Raw genomic sequence first — 24506 nt, 5'->3', positions numbered from 1 at the left:
GTCTCGGACCATTCCACGAGAAATATCTCCGTACTACGTCTCGGACCATTTCATGAGTTCTGTCCGTACTACGTCTCGGACCATTCCACGAGAAATGTCTCCGTACTATGTCTCGGACCATTCCACGAGAAATGTCTCCGTACTACGTCTCGGACCATTCCACGAGAAATGTCTCCGTACTACGTCTCGGACCATTCCACGAGAAATGTCTCCGTACTACGTCTCGGACCATTCCACGAGAAATATCTCCGTACTAAATTCCACGTCTCCGTACTACGTCTCGGACCATCCACGAGAAATATCTCCGTACTACGTCTTCTCCACGTGTCTCCGTACAACGTGTCTCCGTACTACGTCTCGGACCATTCCACGAGAAATATCTCCGTACTACGTCTCGGACCATTTCATGAGTTCTGTCCGTACTACGTCTCGGACCAATCCACGAGAAATATCTCCGTACTACGTCTCGGACCATTCCACGAGAAATATCTCCGTACTACGTCTCGGACCATTTCATGAGTTCTGTCTCCGTACTACGTCTCGGACCAATCCACGAGAAATATCTCCTTACTACGTCTCGGACCATTCCACGAGAAATATCTCCGTACTACGTCTCGGACCATTCCACGAGAAATGTCTCCGTACTACGTCTCGGACCATTCCACGAGATATGTCTCCGTACTACGTCTCGGACCATTCCACGAGAAATGTCTTGTTTTGATTGTTAAAAGTCTCCACCATTCTCTCTAACCCAAAAACCCCTTAGAATCAAAGGTTTTTTTATGTGCAATTAGCCTTGTTGGTTTTATTATTGTTGTTTTCATCATATCTTAAAAGGATTTTTATCAGAAATTATTGATGTTGTTGATATTTTCGGGACTTGTGATAACAGAGAAGCAATGACATCTCCTTAAGCTACCCGCTTAAACCTTAAAGAAGATATCAAGCAAATTCTGTAATATGTAGTATCTATGAATAGGCAAGTTTTCATTGTAGGTAAAATTCACAAGCCATGTCTATTCTCTTGTTTTCAATTCAAAGTCAGACTGTTTACAAGAAAAAAAAACAAAAGGTCGAAAATATGAATATTATGAAATTTTCAATAACATATGTCCTGTGTGATTTTAGTAAGATTTATGTAACTTATTTCAAAACTGTTGTGGACAGAGACCACAATGTGATTTATTTTGTTTCGTGTGTCGACATTTTTAATGGTGGGTGTTGTCGATGAAGCAAAAGACGCTTACTCTTCTGAAACACATGGTCTTATTCTCCTCGTATTTTTCACGAGTCACTATATAAATCTTTCTTTTGTTTATATCCCCCTCCAAAGTACCAATAACGTAACAACCACCTGCCAATGTTTTAAAAGTCTTAGTGTGGTAGTGGACATAAATCTGTTGTTTATTTATCTTATTTATTTTAACAGGTTTAACGTACACTATAACGACCTTTTGGTCTTTCAGCGGGCGAAGTAAATCTGTTAATAATTCCAGGGACACAGAGGATAAGAAACTTGGCCCTGTATTAACTTCCCTGACATTAGTTTTTGTGTTTGTGCACTGAACACTGATATCCCGTCTATTCCAAGTTCTTATCTAACCCTATCTCAATATCAAGCATATCTTGAAGTCATTCAACTGATTAAGAAAATAACACTATATCATAAGCGCACAACAATAATTTTTTTAAAAAGTTCTTCAAAATTAATAATCACTATTACAGCTATAATAAAAATCCTAAACCATTCAAATACATTAAAAAATATAGGTGACAATATTTCTCTCTGGGAGGGGCCGATATTACAATTAATGAAAGAAATGAGACAATTTACTATTTAATTTGACACAAGATTTCACATAAACGTATTTACATGGAGGAGTTTTCCTTTATTCAAAATTTTGAAAGTTTATGTCATAAATTTAAGTCTATCGACTTTCCTGAATGTTTTTTTTTAAAGTCGACAAAACCACTGTATAATCGTTAGTTTTTCCTTAGCAACATATAATTGAATGTAAGCACAAAAAAATGCGTCAACAGTACCAAGACCTGGCCTGAAGCCAAAGTGGGCATCCTATGTAACATCATAAGGTTTAAAATTTCGACATTCACTCCTATGCTGACCGGCCTGAGCCGCTGCCTTGTCACTGTCCATCCGTCCGTTATTTCATGTTCAGAGCCTAATTTTTCCCACAATTAACAAAGACTCATGAAACCTGCTGTATACACGGGTCATACTAAGGGGATGTGCGGTGTACCAAATTACAGAGGTATTGCCCTTTGATAAAATTTGTGTTTAGAGCACAAGTTTAATTGCTTGCAGTTAAATAAGAATAAAGAAACTTGGTGAATACATTGGTCATACTAAAATGACGTGTATTGTACCAAATCCAGGGCCTTCGACCCCTCAATTACAGAGTTATTGCCCTTCGTTAAAAATTATTATGTCCGGCTCATAATTATGTCCACAATGAAGCAAGGATCATGAAACTTAATGTATACATTGATCATACCAAAATGTGCATTGAATCAAATTCAGTGCCCTCGGCCTCTCAATTACAGAGTTATTGTCCTTTGTTAAAAATATCTTGTCCAGAGCATATCTTTGCTTGCATTTCAGGTGTATACAGTAATCTTATGAAAACAACGTGCAGTTCACTAATGTTAGGGCCCGCAACCCCGTTATTACAGAAGTATTATCCTTTGTTATAATTGTGTGTCCGAAGCATTATTTTGCCTGCATTTAAACTTAGAAAATGAAACATGATGTATATCAGTCATACAAAAAAAAAAAGGCTCAGTGTAGGCAAAGTCAGGGCCTGTGGCCCCTCAGTACAGAGTTATTGTCCTTTGTCCAAAATTTGTGTCATGAGCATAGTTTTGCTTGCATTAGATCCAGGATAATGAAACATGTTGTATATATTAAAACGAATGTGCAGTATATCAAATTCAAAGCGTGTGTCCCATAAAGTCGTTTTCGGGGGTGGGGAGGGCATTCATCAGCTCCACTGATACTCATTTCATAGCAAAAATATTACTGATAAATTAATGTGATTTATAACAAAACTGACATGAGTCAATTGGAAGATTACTCAGCTTTTAAATGTTATCAATTTGAGGGGTTTCTTCATATTTCTAACTGAAACGGTAAACAATAGAAGGTGGTGGAATTTCAATTTTAAATAGCTTAAACATACATTTTGTTTTATAAACATCCAAAGTTATCAGAAATTATTAGCACAATTGATTTGAAAATTATAATGTTTTTTTATTTCTGTTTATTTGGAAAAGATTAGGTATGTATTTTTTAGCAAATGAGTTCATATATATTGAAACGATAGTAATTGACCCGAACTGCTTCGTTATATCGTAGCAAAGAATTATCAACAGTGACTGGTCTTTGGAATTCACACATAAAAATGAAAATGTTCATACATTACTAAATACTGTTCCGATTTTCTAATATTTTCGTTTGTAATTCAAATTATCAATCACAGTTTAAGCTAAATAACTTCTGAATTCCAAATCCAAGCCTCTGTAGTTTTGATAGGAACGAATTGCAGATTCTAACGTCCGGATTCCGCGTCGTCAATTACTTTTTTATTATAACTTCCGGTGTTTTAAAGTAAACGAAAATAGAAAAAATGGCGGTAACAGAGAGCAAGATTACAGGATGGCTTTTGGAATATGTGTACCAAACAGCGTGGGATACGTTCAAGAAGAAACGATCGATAGATGAAGACTGTTGCAGGGATATCATTCAATGTAATTTTGTTAGTTTATGGGATTAGTCACCATTCAGCTACTGTAGTCTGTACCTCACATAAACATCGTACAAAGTGTCAACAAGCAATATTTGAATGTATCTCTTTCATAACGTAGGATAAGTATACAAAGAAATGCAATTCTGGGAGTCCTACTCCAGTAGACGCTTAATTCCACGGGCATATAAATTACGTCGCTAGATGCGAAATTGCGTCGCTTTAAAGACTGTTTGGTTATATATATTGACAGAGACGTATATATCACATATATATGATATATACGTCTATGATATTGAGATAGTTTTATATTCTGTATTTGGTAACTTTTCTTGAGGGGCTCGCTCAAATTTTGTGAACCCATATATCTCTTTGTATCGAGACTTGGAAATTGTGCACTGGACTAACCAGCAAAGAAATCTAACAAAATATTCAGATGTTATTATTTACTGTCATTTTTCTTGATTTATCAATAGTACCTAAATATTTTGTTGTGTTTAAGCTTGTGAAAAATATGCATAATAAAGATGTTAATTGCCTGTAATATTTATTTTAAATAAATGCTGGGTAATGAAAGAATGTAAGGTAACAGTTACTAAATAAAATCTTAATTACTTTCTATAAATACATATATACAGTATTATGAATACTATATCATGTCTGTGTGCATGTTAATATTTTTATTGCAAATTTCTTTTTTTTTTTTGTATTTTTTTTTTAAATATTTTGCAATCATTTCACCAGCAGTTATCAGTGAATACATACCTACTACTAGAACTTTGTCGTTATTTCAATTTTATAAAGACTGTTTCAAAATAAGGCTATATTATAAGAAATTTTTTGTGTTTGTCAAAATAAATGAATTACGCAGAGTACTGTTCTCAGGTTGTTTTATATAATAAATAGATATATGTATTAAATGAAGCGGAACAGTTACAACTACTAATTGGGGAGACTAAATTTGTGGAGAAAAAAATAGTTCTTCTTTACTGAACATTTAATATCAGAATTCAAATCAGACAACGTATATTAATATATGTCTTTTTACTGTACACAGGGTTGGTAAGCCAACAGTCTGTTGTTCAGACTTCTAACCCACAACATATGATGCAGCTTCAAATTCTCCTCCAGATGTCTCGCCTAACAGACGGAGAAAACTATGAGACACGTTACTCTGATGATAATGACTGGACTGTTCTAGAAGACATGCTTATATCCTTTAATGGACTGGCCAACAGTCTACCAGAATCGTTTAAACCCATGATGGAAAAAAACCGAGACTTAATCATTAAACAGGTATATCTTTCTTGACAAAAAAGTTTAGTCCTGTACAGGGTCTGTGTAAGGAAATATTTGCTAACTTTGTTATCAGCAAGTCGTTGTTGATTACAATCTCTCTGTTGAGAACTGGAAGTGCTAAGGTGTTAATTATCATCAAACAGGTGTCTCTGTCCTGATGATTTGTTGGTACAGTTATTGGAGTTCTAGTCTTCAATATTTTCTTTGCATTCTTGTGGACAGGATTTCCTGGACTTTAAAGAAATAGCTTTATATATGTATTGGTGAAATAATAATTGTCATATACAGGGCCAGCAAATTGTATGGTAATTGTAAAGTGTTTCAGACACTATTGCCTGAAATACTTAGCGAAGTCAGAGACATCAAAAGATATATATTGTATCAGTGCCTTTTTTTTTTATTCTCAGATATTTGAGTCCTGGACTCATGATTTTCCTGTGGGACTCACTCGGATATTAAAAACTCACTCTATAACCTTATTGGGACTTTTCAAAATTTTTGAGTTTGTATTCTAGACTTGCTGAAAAAATAGTCAAAAAATTTCTGCAATCTGAATATGATTAAGAAACATCTTTGTACCAAGTTTCATGTGGACATCAAAAAAATTTGAGTAATGTTGAGATAAATTTTCCTCAATTGATTTGCTTCTCATTACATTCATAATAATGTTTCCACAATTGGTCAATCAACAACGCAAAAATAATCACGCCTACTGAAAATCAAGGGAGGCTACTCTCACCATCTCTGACAAACAAAATGTCATCAGCATTGAACGTCATTCCCGATGATATCGGACTTAATTATACTTCTAAAGTATCGTTGAAGAAAAAATTAAAAGCGAACGGTTTCGTGTCTGGGTCATACTTTCAACGAGTGTCCTTCCAAACAAGAGACGATGATACAGTTGAAATTAGTGACCATGTTTTCCCCAGTCAGCGGAAAAATTTGGGGATATATACCATCTACGACCCGTTTTCAGTCGAATATTTATGAGGTTTTCATTTTCAAATAAGGCTAATATAGCAAATCACTGCATTTATTCAAAGACGATATATACACCAATCAATAGGGAATTCAAAATACTAAATTTGTATCTATGAATTACAGCCCTTTCCATTGTTGAAGGAGTAAAAACTGTCTTTTTCATTTGACGCATATTGCCAGAACCCAGTAAGTCGTCACACTACTACGATCGGTTTTTCAGACAAGTATTTCTGAGACGGTTTTTTACTTTTTAAACTAAGTTTATATGTGGTAGCAGAGCAATAATTAAATAAAGAAATATACCGGTCGTTAGGGAATTTAATAACCTAAAATTATGTATATATAACTTAAAATAGTCCTATTAAGTAGTCATGTACTTTCATTTCCCAATACTCACCATGTTAAATTGAGTCAATTTCAGTCTCTTTTGGTATACTGTGACGTCACTGGTCACTTATTGGGTTTTCAGATTTTTACTCAACTGTTTCCGTGAAATTGATAATTTTGCCATTTTAACAGTCAATTTCGCTTTTATGGTTCATCTTTGAACATTTTTATTTCTTGTAAAGTGGTCAAAGTAACCCATATTTTCATATATAAAAAAACCTTTTTCACTGAAGATACCCTTTAAACACCACACAATGTTGAATCTGTTTATGTTTTTTTTCCTCTTTACATTTTTGATAATAATTAAAAAGATTAAAAAAAAAAAAAGTTGAAGTGGTATGATAGTTTTCTATGGAGCAGAATTAATGAAATAAAAATAAAAACAGTCACCATGCAGGGTTAGCTCAGTTGGTAGAGCATAGGCTCCTCGACTAGAAGGGTGCAGAGGGCTGGGTGGGTTTGAATCCCGGCAGCAGCAATTTCTTTCCCATGAAGATTCACCTCTCACCTCTGTTTCAAGTGGGAATGAAGTGGTAAACCCCAAAGAAACAAACAAATTAAGTTTGCTTTTACAGTCGTATAAAGTCTTTGTAAAATTGCCACCAAGATACATCACTGATATAATGGTTACTTTCTAAACTGTCATTAAATTCTTAATTTTCTTTTTTTTTTAAATGCATATCATGTTAATGTTTTCTTCATCAAGAATATTAATACCAATTAATAATGCCAGTCTTCTCTTGTTTCTTGCAATGTTATATATTATCAGAGTTATTTCCCTTTGTTTACATTTTTACACATTTTGATCAATTTCCAAAAATACATGTTTTTTAATGAAATTTTACACTTACATGTATAAGGTATAACCAACTGAAGCAGATTTTGGCTGAAAATAAGACCTCTCTTTTTGCTATATAATGGAACATCACCCATGACACTTTGAAGTGCTTTCAAATGGCTTCATGTGTAAGATAGATTTTCTTTCAATGTACACATCAGTTTTCAATGAAATAAAATTAGAAGGTGTTAAATACATAAACAGAGGGGGAGGGGAATAGTTTGTCAATAAAATGATAATATCTATTTATAGTGTGCAACAATTCTTATGCCGTAAATTACTTATTAGTGTGTTTTGGGTCAAACTTCTGTGGTAATGGGTCTCGGTCAAATTCCTGTGGTAGTGGCGTTCTGTCTAATTCCCATGGCAGTGGGGCCAGTTATAATTCCTGTGGTTATTGGGCTCGATCTAATTCCTGTGGTAGTGGGGCTTGGTCTAATTCCTGTAGTTGTCGGGCTCTGTCTAATTTCTGGGGTAGTGGGGCTCAGTCTTGTTCATGTAGTTATGGGGCTCATGCACAGGAAAGTCTAATTCCTGTGGTAGTGGGGCTCGGTCTAATTCCTGTGGTAGTGGGGCTCAGTCTAATTCCTGTGGTTGAGGGGCTCGGTCTAATTCCTGTGGTAGTGGGGCTCGGTCTAATTCCTGTGGTAGTGGGGCTCGGTCTAATTCCTGTGGTAGTGGGGCTCTGTCTATTTCCTGTGGTAGTGGGGCTCAGTCTAATTCCTGTGGTAGTGGGGCTCGGTCTAATTCCTGTGGTAGTGGGGCTCGGTCTAATTCCTGTGGTAGTGGGGCTCGGTCTAATTCCTGTGGTAGTGGGGCTCGGTCTAATTCCTGTGGTAGTGGGGCTCGGTCTAATTCCTGTGGTAGTGGGGCTCGGTCTAATTCCTGTGGTAGTGGGGCTCGGTCTAATTCCTGTGGTAGTGGGGCTCGGTCTAATTCCTGTAGTTGTAGGGCTCTGTCTATTTCCTGTGGTAGTGGGGCTCGGTCTAATTCCTGTGGTAGTGGGGCTCGGTCTAATTCCTGTAGTTGTGGGGCTCTGTCTAATTCCTGTGGTAGTGGGGCTCTGTCTAAGTGGGGCTCCTGTGTGGTAGTGGGGCTCTAGGTCTAAATTCCTGTGGTAGTGGGGCTCGGTGGGGCTCGGTCTAATTCCTGTGGTAGTGGGGCTCGGTCTAATTCCTGTAGTTGTGGGGCTCTGTCTATTTCCTGTGGTAGTGGGGCTCTGTCTATTTCCTGTGGTAGTGGGGCTCAGTCTAATTCCTGTGGTTGAGGGGCTTGGTCTAATTTCTGTGGTAGTGGGGCTCGGTCTAATTCCTGTGGTAGTGGGGCTTGGTCTAATTTCTGTGATAGTGGGGCTTGGTCTAATTTCTGTGGTAGTGGGGCTATGTAACTTTTCCTACCTACAATCATGTGGTCTAGGTTTCTGTTAGAAGTGAGCAATGAGATTGATGAGATGAATCATATCTGTCACAACAAAAACTAAATATCTACCTTGGTGTCATATGATTGTATAAAACTTAATTTACATGCATTGTATGTAGCACACAATGAAAATGTGACAAGGAAAAAGAACAAAGTCATTAACGGTACCTGGACTTCTGTAGCATATTTGACGCACCATATTATAACTACCAAAATAAACCACTTATACTGGTAATCTATTGTGAAGTTTTATTGAGGGTTCAGTATCCAATACTAATGCCAGTGGCAATGTCTGCATTTGGAACTTTAAATTGTTTCAATGAATTGTAACTTTTTTTACATAAATTTCAATTATTCAATTGAAAATGTATACAAAATTTCAACTTTGGCTGCTGGTAGTCATCTTCTATAAAAGAGTCTGATTGTTTTGCGTGTGATGTATTTTATCTCCCATTTAAAGTTACAAATACCTCTGTTATCAACATGTTTAGCTTTGTTGCCAGTTGTTTCAGTTCTGTGCTAGATCTTTGTTCTTGACGTAAATAGTTTTTGCTTTTAAACAGAAACTACATTTTATACGTTGTTTTTCAGGCAGTGTTGGTGGCTTGTAGAGAAGATGACTTCATCGCAGCTCAGGAAATCTTCCAGAGAATCTCGAATCAGATTACAGATAAGGTAGGATGTAATTAATTTTCTGATGTGTTAACTCATTTGTAGTGGTAATTGGAAGAGGGGGAACGATATCATACAGACTGATTACAACTTCTGTGGGTAAAACAATAATCACTGAAATAGGTTTGAGATAAGCAGATTACTGATTACCGCAAACATGGTAAAACATTTAAGGGACAAAACTATGCTTAACATGAAAAAAAAGGTAAGAAATATGTTTAAAAAAAATATAAATAATTGTATATTCAAACACATAAGTGAAGAGTCTGACACAATGTGTAATAAAAAAAATGAAGTCTATTAATATTATTCTTACTATGAACATTACAAGGCTTTTTCTGTGTTAGAGTGATGATTTTGAATATAAAAAGAGACTATAATTCAAAATAATATGTACTGAAGTTTCTTTTTAATCAACTTGTCAATTTCGTCACTTGGCTTCGCTGACAAAGTTATACCCCCTAGACCAGTAACTTCCGAGTCATTTCAAAGCTTTGCAATACAGACTCTTTCAAACATGCAATTGTTCTAATGCATGATGTAGCATTCTGAAATAAAATGGAGGCGACAAACAGAGTACTTCTAAGCTTTGGAATTCAAAAACAAATATTTAGGCTAATAAACCTTACACAGTGTCCCCTTGTGGTCAGATCATCTAATAATGTCATAACGAACTCAGATTACGTGTGTGGTCATTTGGTCATTAAAATAAAAAATAAGAATTGTTAGATAAATACTTGCTCAGTTATGAAAAACATCATATTTGAAAAAAATCTTGGCAAGAGCCAAGCCCTAGAAGTTTTCTACATTCAATTGAAGAGAAAATTATTGGACAAGATTACAAAATCTGTTGTAAAATGTACACTGTGTTTTGTAGCAGACTCCTCTATATTTCGTTTCAGGGTATTACAGATAAATTAAAGGCAGTTCTTGTAGCAGAATCAAAAGATCACAAATATGTGACAAATAAAATGAACAGTTACACATCGTTTGTGTCGAATTGTATAATAATGATATCAGAGTTCAACAAGGAGTTTGATGTGCCCTTCCTCACAAAGGTTTGTACATTATGTCAATCAGACAACTTAAAAATGACAAGGATTTTTTTTTCTTTCATGCCATACTTTGTACCTGGCTACTGATTAGCTATAAGCTAAAGTTACAAAGTCACAGGCTACTGTGAGATTCAGATGCTGGATGGAGGTAACATTGATTTGGTCAGTGTGTAATTATCTTTATTGCAATAAAAGTAAAACACTATACTGTCTTAGCTGTCTGCTTTACTGGAATGAAATTGTTTAAAGTTTCATTTCCATCTAAGCAATACTTGTCTAATGACTTGTTCATGTGATGGCTGTAAGTTACTCAGCATCAAAAGTCAATTCATCTTAAATGTTGTAGGTGGCTGATGTACAAAGGCGACAAGAGAGAAAACACAAAGACACCAATCTCTCAGACAACAACAGGTAAGAGGACTGTGAGAAACTGATAATATGGCAGATCAACAGGGAATTTATCAGGTCATTAGGGAATTTATCAAATCAACAGGGACTTTATCAGATCACTAGGGAATTTATCAGATCACTAGGGAATTTATCAGATCACTAGGGAATTTATCAGATCAACAGGGACTTTATCATATCAACAGGGAATTTATCAGATCACTAGGGAATTTATCAGATCAACAGGGACTTTATCAGATCACTAGGGAATTTATCAGGTCATTAGGGAATTTATCAGATCACTAGGGAATTTATCAGATCAACAGAGAATTTATCAGATCACTAGGGAATTTATCAGATCAACAGGGAATTTATCAGATCAACAGGGAATTTATCAGATCAACAGGGACTTTATCAGATCAACAGGGAATTTATCAGATCACTAGGGAATTATCACTAGGGAATTTATCAGATCACTAGGGAATTTATCAGATCACTAGGGAATTTATCAGATCACTAGGGAATTTATCAGATCACTAGGGAATTTATCAGATCAACAGGGAATTTATCAGATCACCAGGGAATTTATCAGATAACTTGGGAATGTATGAGATCACCAGGGAATATATTAGATCACTTGGGAATTTATCAGATCACTTGGGAATTTATCAGATTACTAGGGAATTTATCAGATCACTAGGGATCACTAGAAAATTATTTGTATCATTTGGGAATCAGTCCGACAGCAGTTTGATTTTGGTACTATTTTGAAAAACAAATTGGATGACTAGTGGCCATCTTTTATTTGACAGTTTCAGACAGTTATCACTATGTTTTTGAAGAATTTTCAAATTTTACATGACTAAGAGCAAGAATTGAGGAAAAGATAGAAAAAAAGAAAAGATCCAACTTTTGAAGAGCAAATAAAGACCAAACAATAGTGAGTGCCAAGATCCCTTTGAGATTTCTTGTACCTTTATAAAAACATATTAAATAATATTTGACACTTAATATATATACAGGAAAAGGTTAGCATTACTTAAAGCTGTGTCTAAGAAGATGTTGGCAGGAAAGGAATCCCTAGCATTGAATCAGGGAGACGAAAGAGAGATGAGAGAGGCACTCAGGACCACAAGAGATAGGGTAAGTGTATATGCCTTTCGATCCCTAGGCCTAGTATTGAATCAGGGAGATAAGAGAGAGATGAGAGGAATGCTCTGGACCACAAGAGATAGGGAAAGTGTACATGTCTTCCAGCCCCTAGATCTAGTATTTAATTGAGGAGATAAGAGGGAGATGAATACCAGAGACTCCCCCCACCCAAAACTTTCAATTTTCCTGAGTTAAGTCTTTCATTGTTCATTATGACCTTTGGCCCTTTCTTTTATATATCTACAGGTCTTTGTTATTTTGTAGATCTGTAGTGGGTGACATGGTAACTATATATCTACAGGTCTTTGTTATTTTGTAGATCTGTAGTGGGTGACATGGTAACTATATATCTACAGGTCTTTGTTATTTTGTTTTTTCTGTAGTGGGTGACATGGTAACTATATATCTACAGGTCTTTGTTATTTTGTAGATCTGTAGTGGGTGACATGGTAACTATATATCTACAGGTCTTTGTTATTTTGTAGATCTGTAGTGGGTGACATGGTATATAGGTCTTTGTTATTTTGTAGATTCTGTAGTGGGTGACATGGTAACTATATATCTACTTTGTTATTTTGTAGATTCTGTAGTGTGACATGGTAACTATATATCTACAGGTCTTTGTTATTTTGTAGATCTGTAGTGGGTGACATGGTAACTATATATCTACAGGTCTTTGTTATTTTGTAGATCTGTAGTGGGTGACATGGTAACTATATATCTACAGGTCTTTGTTATTTTGTAGATTCTGTAGTGGGTGACATGGTAACTATATATCTACAGGTCTTTGTTATTTTGTAGATCTGTAGTGGGTGACATGGTAACTATATATCTACAGGTCTTTGTTATTTTGTAGATTCTGTAGTGGGTGACATGGTAACTATATATCTACAGGTCTTTGTTATTTTGTAGATCTGTAGTGGGTGACATGGTAACTATATATCTACAGGTCTTTGTTATTTTGTAGATCTGTAGTGGGTGACATGGTAACTAAATATCTACAGGTCTTTGCTAGGTTGTAGATTCTGTAGTGGGTGACATGGTAACTATATATCTACAGGTCTTTGTTATTTTGTAGATTGTGTAGTGGGTGACATGGTAACTATATATCTATCTTTGTTATAGATCATGGTACTATATATCTACAGGTCTTTGTTATTTTGTAGATCTGTAGTGGGTGACATGGTAACTATATATCTACAGGTCTTTGTTATTTTGTAGATCTGTAGTGGGTGACATGGTAACTATATATCTACAGGTCTTTGTTATTTTGTAGATTCTGTAGTGGGTGACATAGTAACTAAATATCTACAGGTCTTTGCTAGGTTGTAGATCTGTAGTGGGTGACATGGTAACTATATATCTACAGGTCTTTGTTATTTTGTAGATTCTGTAGTGGGTGACATGGTAACTATATATCTATAGGTCTTTGTTATTTTGTAGATCTGTAGTGAGTGACATGGTTACTAAATATCTACAGGTCTTTGCTAGGTTGTAGATTCTGTAGTGGGTGACATGGTAACTATATATCTACAGGTCTTTGTTATTTTGTAGATCTGTAGTGGGTGACATGGTAACTAAATATCTACAGGTCTTTGCTAGGTTGTAGATTGTGTAGTGGGTGACATGGTAACTATATATCTACAGGTCTTTGTTATTTTGTAGATTCTGTAGTGGGTGACATGGTAACTATATATCTACAGGTCTTTGTTATTTTGTAGATCTGTAGTGGGTGACATGGTAACTATATATCTACAGGTCTTTGTTATTTTGTAGATTCTGTAGTGGGTGACATGGTAACTATATATCTACAGGTCTTTGTTATTTTGTAGATCTGTAGTGGGTGACATGGTAACTATATATCTACAGGTCTTTGTTATTTTGTAGATCTGTAGTGGGTGACATGGTAACTATATATCTACAGGTCTTTGTTATTTTGTAGATTCTGTAGTGGGTGACATGGTGTAGTCTTTGCTAGGTTGTAGATTCTGACATGGTAACTATATATCTACAGGTCATGGTAACTATATATCTACAGGTCTTTGTTATTTTGTAGATTCTGTAGTGGGTGACATGGTAACTATATATCTACAGGTCTTTGTTATTTTGTAGATTCTGTAGTGGGTGACATGGTAACTATATATCTACAGGTCTTTGTTATTTTGTAGATCTGTAGTGGGTGACATGGTAACTATATATCTATAGGTCTTTGTTATTTTGTAGATTCTGTAGTGGGTGACATGGTAACTATATATCTACAGGTCTTTGTTATTTTGTAGATTCTGTAGTGGGTGACATGGTAACTATATATCTACAGGTTTTGTTATTTTGTAGATTCTGTAGTGGGTGACATGGTCTTTGTTAACTATATATCTACAGGTCTTTGTTATTTTGTAGATCTTTAGTGGGTGACATGGTAACTATATATCTACAGGTCTTTGTTATTTTGTAGATCTGTAGTGTGACATGGTAACTATATATCTACAGGTTTTGTTATTTTGTAGATTCTGTAGTGGGTGACATGGTAACTATATATTTGTAGATCTAGTAGTGACATGGTGAGGTTGTAGATTCTAGTGGGTGACATGGTATATATATCTACAGTCTTTGTTATTTTGTAGATTCTGTAGTGGGTGACATGGTAACTATATATCTACAGGTCTTTGTTATTTTGTAGATTGTGTAGTGGGTGACATGGTAACTACATATCTACAGGTCTTTGTTATTTTGTAGATTGTGTAGTGGGTGACATGGTAACTATATATCTACAGGTCTTTGTTATTTTGTAGATTGTGTAGTGGGTGACATGGTAACTATATATCTATAGGTCTTTGTTATTTTGTAGATCTGTAGTGGGTGACATGGTTACTAAATATCTATAGGTCTTTGTTATTTTGTAGATTCTGTAGTTGATGACATGGTAACTATATATCTACAGGTCTTTGTTATTTTGTAGATCTGTAGTGGGTGACATGGTAACTATATATCTACAGGTCTTTGTTATTTTGTAGATTGTGTAGTGGGTGACATGGTAACTACATATCTACAGGTCTTTGTTATTTTGTAGAGTTGATGACATGGTAACTATATATCTACAGGTCTTTGAATGGTAACTATATATCTACAGGTCTTTGTTAGTAATTCTGTAAGATTTTAAATCTCCAGAGAAAGTTCCTCACCAACACATGAAAACCTTGTCTCCTGTGCCTGATGATGAAGGTAAAGTTGAACAATGTACTATTCCAAATTTCAGCTTTTTTATTGTTGTGTGTCTAAATGAGACAGTGATAGTATAGATTCTGAGTCTAAACTATCAGATTAATGTACCACTTCCCTTCACTGATTTGTTGTTCCAGAGCTGAGTAAGTCTGGCTATTGTACCACTCCCCTCCACTAATTTGCTGTTCCAGAGCTGAGTAAGCCTGGCTATTGTACCACTCCCCTCCACTAATTTGCTGTTCCAGAGCTGAGTAAGTCTGGCTATTGTACCACTCCCCTCCACTAATTTGCTGTTCCAGAGCTGAGTAAGCCTGGCTATTGTACCACTCCCCTCCACTAATTTGCTGTTCCAGAGCTGAGTAAGCCTGGCTATTGTACCACTCCCCTCCACTAATTTGCTGTTCCAGAGCTGAGTAAGCCTGGCTATTGTACCACTTTGTTGTTCCAGAGCTGAGTAAGTTGTGTTCCAGAGCTGAGTAAGCCTGGCTATTGTACCACTCCCCTCCACTGATTTGCTGTTCCAGAGCTGAGTAAGCCTGGCTATTGTACCACTCCCCTCCACTAATTTGCTGTTCCAGAGCTGAGTAAGCCTGGCTATTGTACCACTCCCCTCCACTAATTTGTTGTTCCAGAGCTGAGTAAGCCTGGCTATTGTACCACTCCCCTCCACTGATTTGCTGTTCCAGAGCTGAGTAAGCCTGGCTATTGTACCACTCCCCTCCACTAATTTGTTGTTCCAGAGCTGAGTAAGCCTGGCTATTCCCCTCCACTGTATTTGCTGTTCAGCTGAGTAAGCCTGGCTATTGTCTCCCCTCCACTGATTTGCTGTTCCAGAGCTGAGTAAGCCTGGCTATTGTACCACTCCCCTCCACTGATTTGCTGTTCCAGAGCTGAGTAAGCCTGGCTATTGTACCACTCCCCTCCACTGATTTGCTGTTCCAGAGCTGAGTAAGCCTGGCTATTGTACCACTCCCCTCCACTAATTTGCTGTTCCAGAGCTGAGTAAGCCTGGCTATTGTACCACTCCCCTCCACTGATTTGCTGTTCCAGAGCTGAGTAAGCCTGGCTATTGTACCACTCCCCTCCACTGATTTGCTGTTCCAGAGCTGAGTAAGCCTGGCTATTGTACCACTCCCCTCCACTAATTTGCTGTTCCAGAGCTGAGTAAGCCTGGCTATTGTACCACTCCCCTCCACTAATTTGCTGTTCCAGAGCTGAGTAAGCCTGGCTATTGTACCACTCCCCTCCACTAATTTGCTGTTCCAGAGCTGAGTAAGCCTGGCTATTGTACCACTCCCCTCCACTAATTTGCTGTTCCAGAGCTGAGTAAGCCTGGCTATTGTACCACTCCCCTCCACTAATTTGCTGTTCCAGAGCTGTTCCAGAGCTGAGTAAGTCTGGCTATTGTACCACTCCCCTCCACTGATTTGCTGTTCCAGAGCTGAGTAAGCCTGGCTATTGTACCACTTCCCTCCACTAATTTGTTGTTCCAGTGCTGAGTAAGCCTGGCTATTGTACCACTCCCCTCCACTAATTTGCTGTTCCAGAGCTGAGTAAGTCTGGCTTTTGTACCACTCCTGTTCACTAAACTTTGACTTATGTGTATAATTTCTCATTTTCAGAAAATGACAAAAGGACCGACTTAGATTTCAACCCACTAAGGTAATATTTCTGTTGTTTTCTAATAATATTGATTATCGTATTAAGATATTGAAGCATCTGTAATAACAAACAATTATATTTGTGTTTTGGAATAGCAGTGACATGTTTGATAGAATTTGGCATGAAGGTTTACTTTGTAAGTTGGAGTCATATGGTGTAGAGGGTAGAGTGTTATGTTGGTTTAAGTTGGAGTCATATGGTGTAGAGGGTAGAGTGTTATGTTGGTTTAAGTTGGAGTCATATGGTGTAGAGGGTAGAGTGTTATGTTGGTTTAAGTTGGAGTCATATGGTGTAGAGGGTAGAGTGTTATGTTGGTTTAAGTTGGAGTCATATGGTGTAGAGGGTAGAGTGTTATGTTGGATTAAGTTGGAGTCATATGGTGTAGAGGGTAGAGTGTTATGTTGGTTTAAGTTGGAGTCATATGGTGTAGAGGGTAGAGTGTTATGTTGGTTTAAGTTGGAGTCATATGGTGTAGAGGGTAGAGTGTTATGTTGGATTAAGTTGGAGTCATATGGTGTAGAGGGTAGAGTGTTATGTTGGTTTAAGTTGGAGTCATATGGTGTAGAGGGTAGAGTGTTATGTTGGTTTAAGTTGGAGTCATATGGTGTAGAGGGTAAAGTGTTATGTTGGTTTAAAGAATATTGTTCAAATGGAAACAAATGGTGTCAACAGAGAGAGTTTAAACAACACAAACATTTAGAGTTCTTCAAGGCTCAGTCTCTGGTCCATTCTCTTTTTTTCAGTTTCTATCAACAATTTAACTGACTGTTACAAAGAAAATCAAATTAAGTAATATTGACAAGTGGGATATCAATTTTGATTAGAAACAGAAAAGGACATCCTGATATTTTTATTTCCATATGACAGAGTCAGCCCTGTCATAGCTCACAAACACTTATAAGACTCAGACTTTTGACCTCATGTTTTGTAAATAAAAATTGTGTTCATTTTGAGATTGTCCTGCAGAATTTATATATTCTGTCCTTCAATTGCTTATGCAGAGAGATTTATTTTGCTACACTTTAAGCCATATAAGGAAAAACCTCTGAGATATGGGATGATGATTGGAGTGTTTGTTAGAATAAATACATATGTTTACTGTATATCTAATGCTTTTGTAACACCAATCTTATAATAATACAGGGAAGTTGTATGGGATAATTGTAAAACCAAAATAAAAGTTTAATTATGGACATTGAGAATAACTACACCATAAGGAAGAGGCATAATATTGATAACTCTTAGTTTTAAGTGTTATTAACTTGTACTCATGTACAAAATTCTGTATAGAAGTCATTCAAGATGGTAGATCCAAGGATCTTGGGTCAAGGTAAAATGTTCAGTCTTTTTTCATCATACCTTGGATAAAGCCCAATAAAGTTTGCATAAATAAATTACCTTGAACTTTATTCATTCTTTTTATTTCATTACTTTGGTTGAGAGATGCTTCTTGGTGTAAAACAGTTGCCACAGCAAAAGTAGATCTGTAAACATCACTTGTAAAACAGTAACATGATAAATAGACATGGAGAATTTCACTTTTGCCATCAGTTTTGGCTCAGCAAGTTCTGCACATTTGAGTATATTCAGTACTTTTTTATATGATTTAACTTTGTAGGTCCCCTAAAGGTATTCGACAGCACAGTTATCGGAAGAATATCAGTCGACCTGATCGTCATACAACGGACAGATCAGATGGAGCTAACTCTGACGACCAAGAGGATGGTTCAGAAAAAGGTAGGAATTTACTGGTGAAATACGTGTATGGTTTTGTAGAGGGGGAATTAGATATATTTCAGAAAGAAAATTCATGTATGGCAATTTCCTTGTATCTTATGTGAAATTGAATTTGGTTTAGAAGTTATCAAATGATATTCCACTTTAATGCAAATTCATACTGAGAAAAAAATAATGAAAGTATTTAGGTCACATGATCATAGATTTTGCCATACTGCATCATGTCAACCCTTTTTCCGAAAAACTGATTCTTGTCAAAAGTGACTAAGCAGATTTTGACCAAATACAGTCAGAGGCATCCTTGAGTAAAGCAGTTCAATTTTTAGGCCACCTTAGACAAAGTCTCAGGATGACCTATCGTAATCCCCCTTTGCCGTGCATCGTAAACTTTAAACATTTTCAACTTCTTCTGAAAAACTCCTGAACCGATTTCAATCAAATTATCCCAAAATCTTTCATGGCTTAAGGCGCACAAAAACTGTAAACCCTAGGGGCATGAAGGGCAGGGGCCAAAAAAGGGTCAAATTGATTAAACTTCAAAAATCATCTTCTCAAATCCCAGGTATGGCAGAATCAAGTACTCCTCATGGATGGAAAGGCATTCAGATGCTTTACCAAAAATGTAAATTTCATGACCCCAGGGCCTCAATTTTCTGTTTGGGGAGAGGGTAAAGTGTACTATAGTTTATATAGGAAAATCACATTTTTGAGCATATTTTGTTGATCTTCCAGAAGTAGTTCAAACTCCGTTAGAATAATTTTTTATTAGTATAAGATGCACGTAAGTGGGTCAAATTGACTGAAATTTTAAAGATGTTCCACTGTTCCTGGATGGAAGATTTTATATAGGAAAATTGAAATCAGGAATGAAATTCCTTTTAATTCAAACTTGGTTAGAAGCCTTAGCTTGGGACAGCAGTTAATGTATACACAATTTTCATTTGCATTATGTGTACAATATAGTTAAAATTATATTACTTTTTTAACAAAATCATTTCTGTAAGATGTTATAAGAATCATTGTGACTTAGGTGACAGTTAAGGCCCTTTGGCCTCTTGTGTATAAAAGGTGAATTCTCTTCCCCTTGGGACAGAAAGGGCAGGGCTCATTATAGAAAAAAGAGCAAATTGAGTAAAATCCTAATATTCCTGTAGGAATCATTGCATTTTGACCATAATTGGTTTGAAGCATCCTTGGGTGAAGGGGAATCAGGGGCTGAATAGGGAGATGGAGCAAAATATTTAAATTCCATCTTTAGTAGGAATAATTGGATTCTGTCTAATTGTAGTCTGAAACATTCTTGTGCCACTCTTGCATATTGGGTCTTTGCCCACTTGGGTTGGAGGGACTGGACCTAATAAGAGGTATAGAGGTAATTCTATAAAATTCCTCTTGTTTTGTAGAGATATAGCCAGAAGCATCCTATGGGAAAGGAAATGGTTTTGTATAAATGATGGGTTTGGCCTAGTGGGGTCTTGTTTAAACTCCTTCTTCTTTAGGAATGATCGGATTTAGTCCAAAGTTGATCTGAAGCATTTTTAGGTAAAGGGTACTTAGTGATTTATAAATGAAGAGTCAGACCCCCTGGGATTTGATGAAAAAGTCAATAGAGGGATAAGTGATAAGTTAATATTCTGTAAGGATGAAAGTCAGTTTTGATCTATTTTAGTTTGAAACATCCTTGGATTGAGTTGGACCATCCTCGATACTTCAGGGATTACGATCACTTTCGCTCTCTGCACCCCTTGAACATGTCATGACAAATCTGAAGGTTCCGTCTGTTCAACCTTGTGGAGAAGACAAAAAGGCTAGTTTGGTCCTTTGATGTATATCCCAAGGTCGTATAATGGTATTCTGCAATGGCTTTGAAGTTGGGTGTCACACTTTTGTTATCTTCAAAAGGAGTGCATCAGCCTGTGATTGGTCAGTTTTGGTTTTTTTTTTGCTCCTGGAACTTATCAAATGACTTCGCTTTTACCTTCAATTTTGTTAGGAAGTGTTCTAGGGATGCAGAGAGCGAAAGTGATTGGAACCCCAGGAGTATTGAAGATGGAGTTGGATTAAATTTTGTATGAATTAAAGATCTGAATCCCCTGGGTAAAATATCTTAAATTCTTCTCTGTTTGGATTAATTTACTTTGTTATTTATTTTTTGTTCTTTTTTTCTTTCTTTCAGAACAACCATTAAGAAAACGTGTAGAAAACAAGCAGAATTATATTTCTAGTCCCTTTCAAAGTCAGAGGTCAATTTTACGACCCAGTAGTCCAACAGAGTCAACTTTTTCTTCCCGTAAGACGATGTGGGGATATAAAGAGACAGAGGAATTTTACCAGGCTGTACAAGAGTTTGGTGTTGGAAGATGGGGAGAGATCCGCAAAGCATTGGGTACTTTTAGAACCAATGTCAATCTTAAAGACAAATGGAGAACAATTCTGAAGACAAAAGAAATTTTGTCGTTAGAAAAGAAGTTTGGCCCTGTGTAAATTACCTGCATATAAAATCTACTCCACATGTTACAGATGTTAATAATTATTGACAAGAACCATCATGAAGTATTGGACAGATTGATGACGCTGAAAGCTGGACAAACAAATTTCTTCTTTCATTTAAAAAAAATAGTTGGATTTATAAGTTCTCCAGTACTCATTGGATTGCATGTAGAATTGATATTTGTAGTGTCCATTTTGTGTAGAATTATGATATTTGAAGTGTCCGTCTTGTGTAGAATTATGATATTTGTAGCGTCCGTTTTGTGTAGAATTATGATATTTGTAGCGTCCGTCTTGTGTAGAATTATGTTATTTGTAGCGTCCGTCTTGTGTAGAATTATGTTATTTGTAGCGTCCGTCTTGTGTAGAATTATGTTATTTGTAGTGTCCGTCTTGTGTAGAATTATGTTATTTGTAGTGTCCGTCTTGTAGAATTACCTGTTTGTCTTGTGTAGAATAACATTTTTTGTAGTGTCCATCACATGGAGTAGATTCAGTCCAATATTATTGATGTTTAAGTGAGTCATTGTGTAAAGTGCAGGTAACCAAATGTTTGTGTTAAAATGAATTGATGATCTTGTCCATCTGTATGTGTATTTGTTATTGTAAAATTTAAACTCAAAGTGTGTTCAAGATTATTTTAATATTCTCCACCTTAGACCAGAAATAGAATGTGTTATCGTCCTCTTTTTACAAACTTTTCACCAACAGAACATGCATTTGTCAAATGAAAGCATCTCATTGATTTCATTGATTTGATTGTGCATGAAATTTGATTATTTTGAAAATCTATCTTGTCCCTCCCCCCTATTTCTTGACAAAGTTAATAGAAATATAATGAAGTATGCCATTTTAAAGTATTTTCAATCTTTTATATGAAAACAAAGAAATTTCAAATGCATATTTTTTTTCTTTTTAGAAATGAGATTTCCATTTTAGTTAGGTTATCCACATTTTATTTATAGAATCACTACTTAAATACTTATCAACACGTTGGTGCTTTCTGGATTTCATTTGCCCAAATGTTTTCATTTTTTACATTTTTATTTTAAAATTTTGTTTTGCATTGAAATAACTTAATCAACATTATAAATCAAAATGTATTCTTGCCCAGAATTGTTAAAGATATATCTTAATGAAAAATGAAGAGAATTTATGTTACTCTTAGGCTGTGTACAGTGCCCTTGGTTTTACGTCAACAACCTATCAACACCTTTGATAGTCTATCAAAATATGAAATCATTGTGTTAAAAGAATTTTTAAATACTCTTCTAAAAAAAAGGGTTGATAAGAGAAGTGAATATATGTCAAAGTATATTGTTCATTATTACACTGTAATGAAGTCACTGTGACTTTCAACTGAAAGTTTCCATCACTGAAAATTCAAACTTATCAAATATTTCTCCTGAAGAGTAGTTTGCTATACTGTTATTTAGTATAGTTGACCTAAACTAAATTGCAAGTCATCCATCTGAAGTCAAGGTCACCAGGTCAGAGGTTGAGGTCTAATACTTGGTATATAATCTACATACTTTATTTTATATTTTAACATTATTATGCAAAGTCGACACTTGATAAGTCACACATAGTTTCGACTGCAGGTCACAATGATAAAGGTCAAGGTCAAATTTTCTAGTAAAAAAGAAATCATATGTTGCCATAGGTCAGGATTACTGGTGTGGATTGAATATCATTGTGGTTGTTTATTTCTTAACTGTAAATATTTTGTGTTTAAAGAAACATTTTCAGAAGTATATTTGTAAATAAATAATTTGTAAACCAAATGTCTCCAGACACAGGCAGACAGCACTTAAGGTGATTTCAAGCGTTGATCAGGTTTTCATGGAAAGGAATTTTTAAGTAACAGATAAGAAGTGTGGAGTTGTTATCATGGTTGATGTTTTTGTAGGGTTGTCGTCTTCAGTAATTTTGTGTTATCCTCAAAATTTCTTTATTTCAAACAAGCCTTTTTTTTTCCTTGAAAAGAGTATATTAAATTAGATATTTGTGTGAATATCTATTGTATGTTAATTACCTGTCTTCAAAATTATCACCCTGTTTCACCATCAAAGGCCAGTAACTTTACAAATATTTCCAACGGCAATGTTCAGTCTTTATAACTATTTATGCAACATGTCTTTTGTATGTAATGCAGTAGCCGTGTCTGTATACATATTACATGTATTGACTGTAGACACCGGTTCAGTGTTGTTTAATGAGGATATGTTCTGAAGTGAAATATCAAACACATAGTTTGATAAAATTGCTATTTAGGTGCAAACATTCATTTCTTTAGTGTATGACAGGTGAGACACGTTACTTTAGTGTATGACAGGTAAGAAACGATCACACATTACTTTAGTGTATGACGGGTGAGACACGTTACTTTAGTGTATGACAGGTAAGAAACGATCACATGTTACTTTAGTGTATGACGGGTGAGACACGTTCACATGTTACTTCAGTGTATGACAGGTAAGAAACGATCACACATTACTTTAGTATATGACAGGTGAGACACGATCACACGTTACTTTAGTATATGACAGGTGAGAAACGATCACACGTTACTTTAGTGTATGACAGGTAAGAAACGATCACATGTTACTTTATGACAGGTAAGAAACGATCACATGTTACTTTATGACAGGTAAGAAACGATCATACGTTACTTTAGTGTATGACAGGTGAGACACGTTACTTTAGTATATGACAGGTGAGAAACGATCACACGTTACTTTAGTGTATGATGGGTGAGACACGATCATTCATTTATTCAGTGTATGACAGGTGATACACAATCATGTGTCACTTCAGTGTTTGACAGGTGAGACACGATCATTAACTTTAGTGTATGATGGGTGAGACACGATCATTTGTTACTTTAGAATATAACAGGTGAGACACGAACATGTGTTACTTCAGTGTATGACAGGTAAGAACCGATCATTAACTTTAGTGTATGATGGGTGAGACACGATCATTTCTTACTTCAGTATATGACAGGTGAGAGCCATTCATTCGTTAATTCAGTATATGACCGGTGAGAAACGATCATTCATTAACTTAGACAAAAAAATCTCACACATTTAAATCAGATTCCAGGTTTATATATATATACAGTCTGCTTTTCTGTAGTATTTTTTGTCTTTGAATTATTATTATTTACCTTTGTAAAATGATTCAAATTGCTCGTTAATACTGCATAAAAAACATTAAACTGTTTTCAGGAGTTTGTCTTGTTTATTTCAAAATGATTTTTAAATAATGGTCAAATACACGTACAGGAGGGCCTGTTTTGCTCACCTGACTAATGGGGTTGAAATCAGCTCAGGCTTTATGGAAGAGAACTTTTTTAAAGCAAAATTTTGGCTTAATGCCCCACTTGTGGCTCCACTCATCTACCTGTTGTAGCAACTTCACATATTTAAGAAATGATTGCTC

At 35.8% G+C, this 24506-nt stretch overlaps 1 protein-coding gene and 1 long non-coding RNA gene across 3 annotated transcripts; both read left to right on the top strand.

The window, feature by feature from the left end:
* The first annotated feature begins 3644 nt into the window (after positions 1-3644).
* LOC132544925 (uncharacterized) lies at positions 3645-21957 on the top strand. The gene is made up of 11 exons (XM_060208586.1): positions 3645-3765; positions 4819-5057; positions 9280-9363; positions 10263-10418; positions 10762-10826; positions 11825-11945; positions 13398-13404; positions 15105-15173; positions 16796-16835; positions 18454-18572; positions 20749-21957. The coding sequence occupies exons 1-11, from the start codon at positions 3645-3647 to the stop codon at positions 21054-21056; spliced, it is 1329 nt and encodes a 442-aa protein (XP_060064569.1). The 3' UTR covers positions 21057-21957.
* A 193-nt stretch (positions 21958-22150) lies between these two features.
* LOC132544907 (uncharacterized) lies at positions 22151-24287 on the top strand. Of its 2 annotated transcripts, none has more exons than XR_009554020.1 (2): positions 22151-23648; positions 23713-24287. It is a non-coding gene; the product is annotated as an uncharacterized LOC132544907 (long non-coding RNA). The 2 variants fall into 2 exon arrangements; XR_009554019.1 differs by having other exon boundaries at positions 22151-23680.
* The last annotated feature ends 219 nt before the right edge of the window (positions 24288-24506 follow it).

Source organism: Ylistrum balloti, unplaced genomic scaffold (assembly GCF_031769215.1).
Source record: "Ylistrum balloti isolate Yb309-2 unplaced genomic scaffold, AGI_CSIRO_Ybal_v1 Utg369814, whole genome shotgun sequence".
Lineage (NCBI taxonomy): Eukaryota > Metazoa > Mollusca > Bivalvia > Pectinida > Pectinidae > Ylistrum > Ylistrum balloti.
This window is presented reverse-complemented; position numbering and strand designations above follow the sequence as displayed.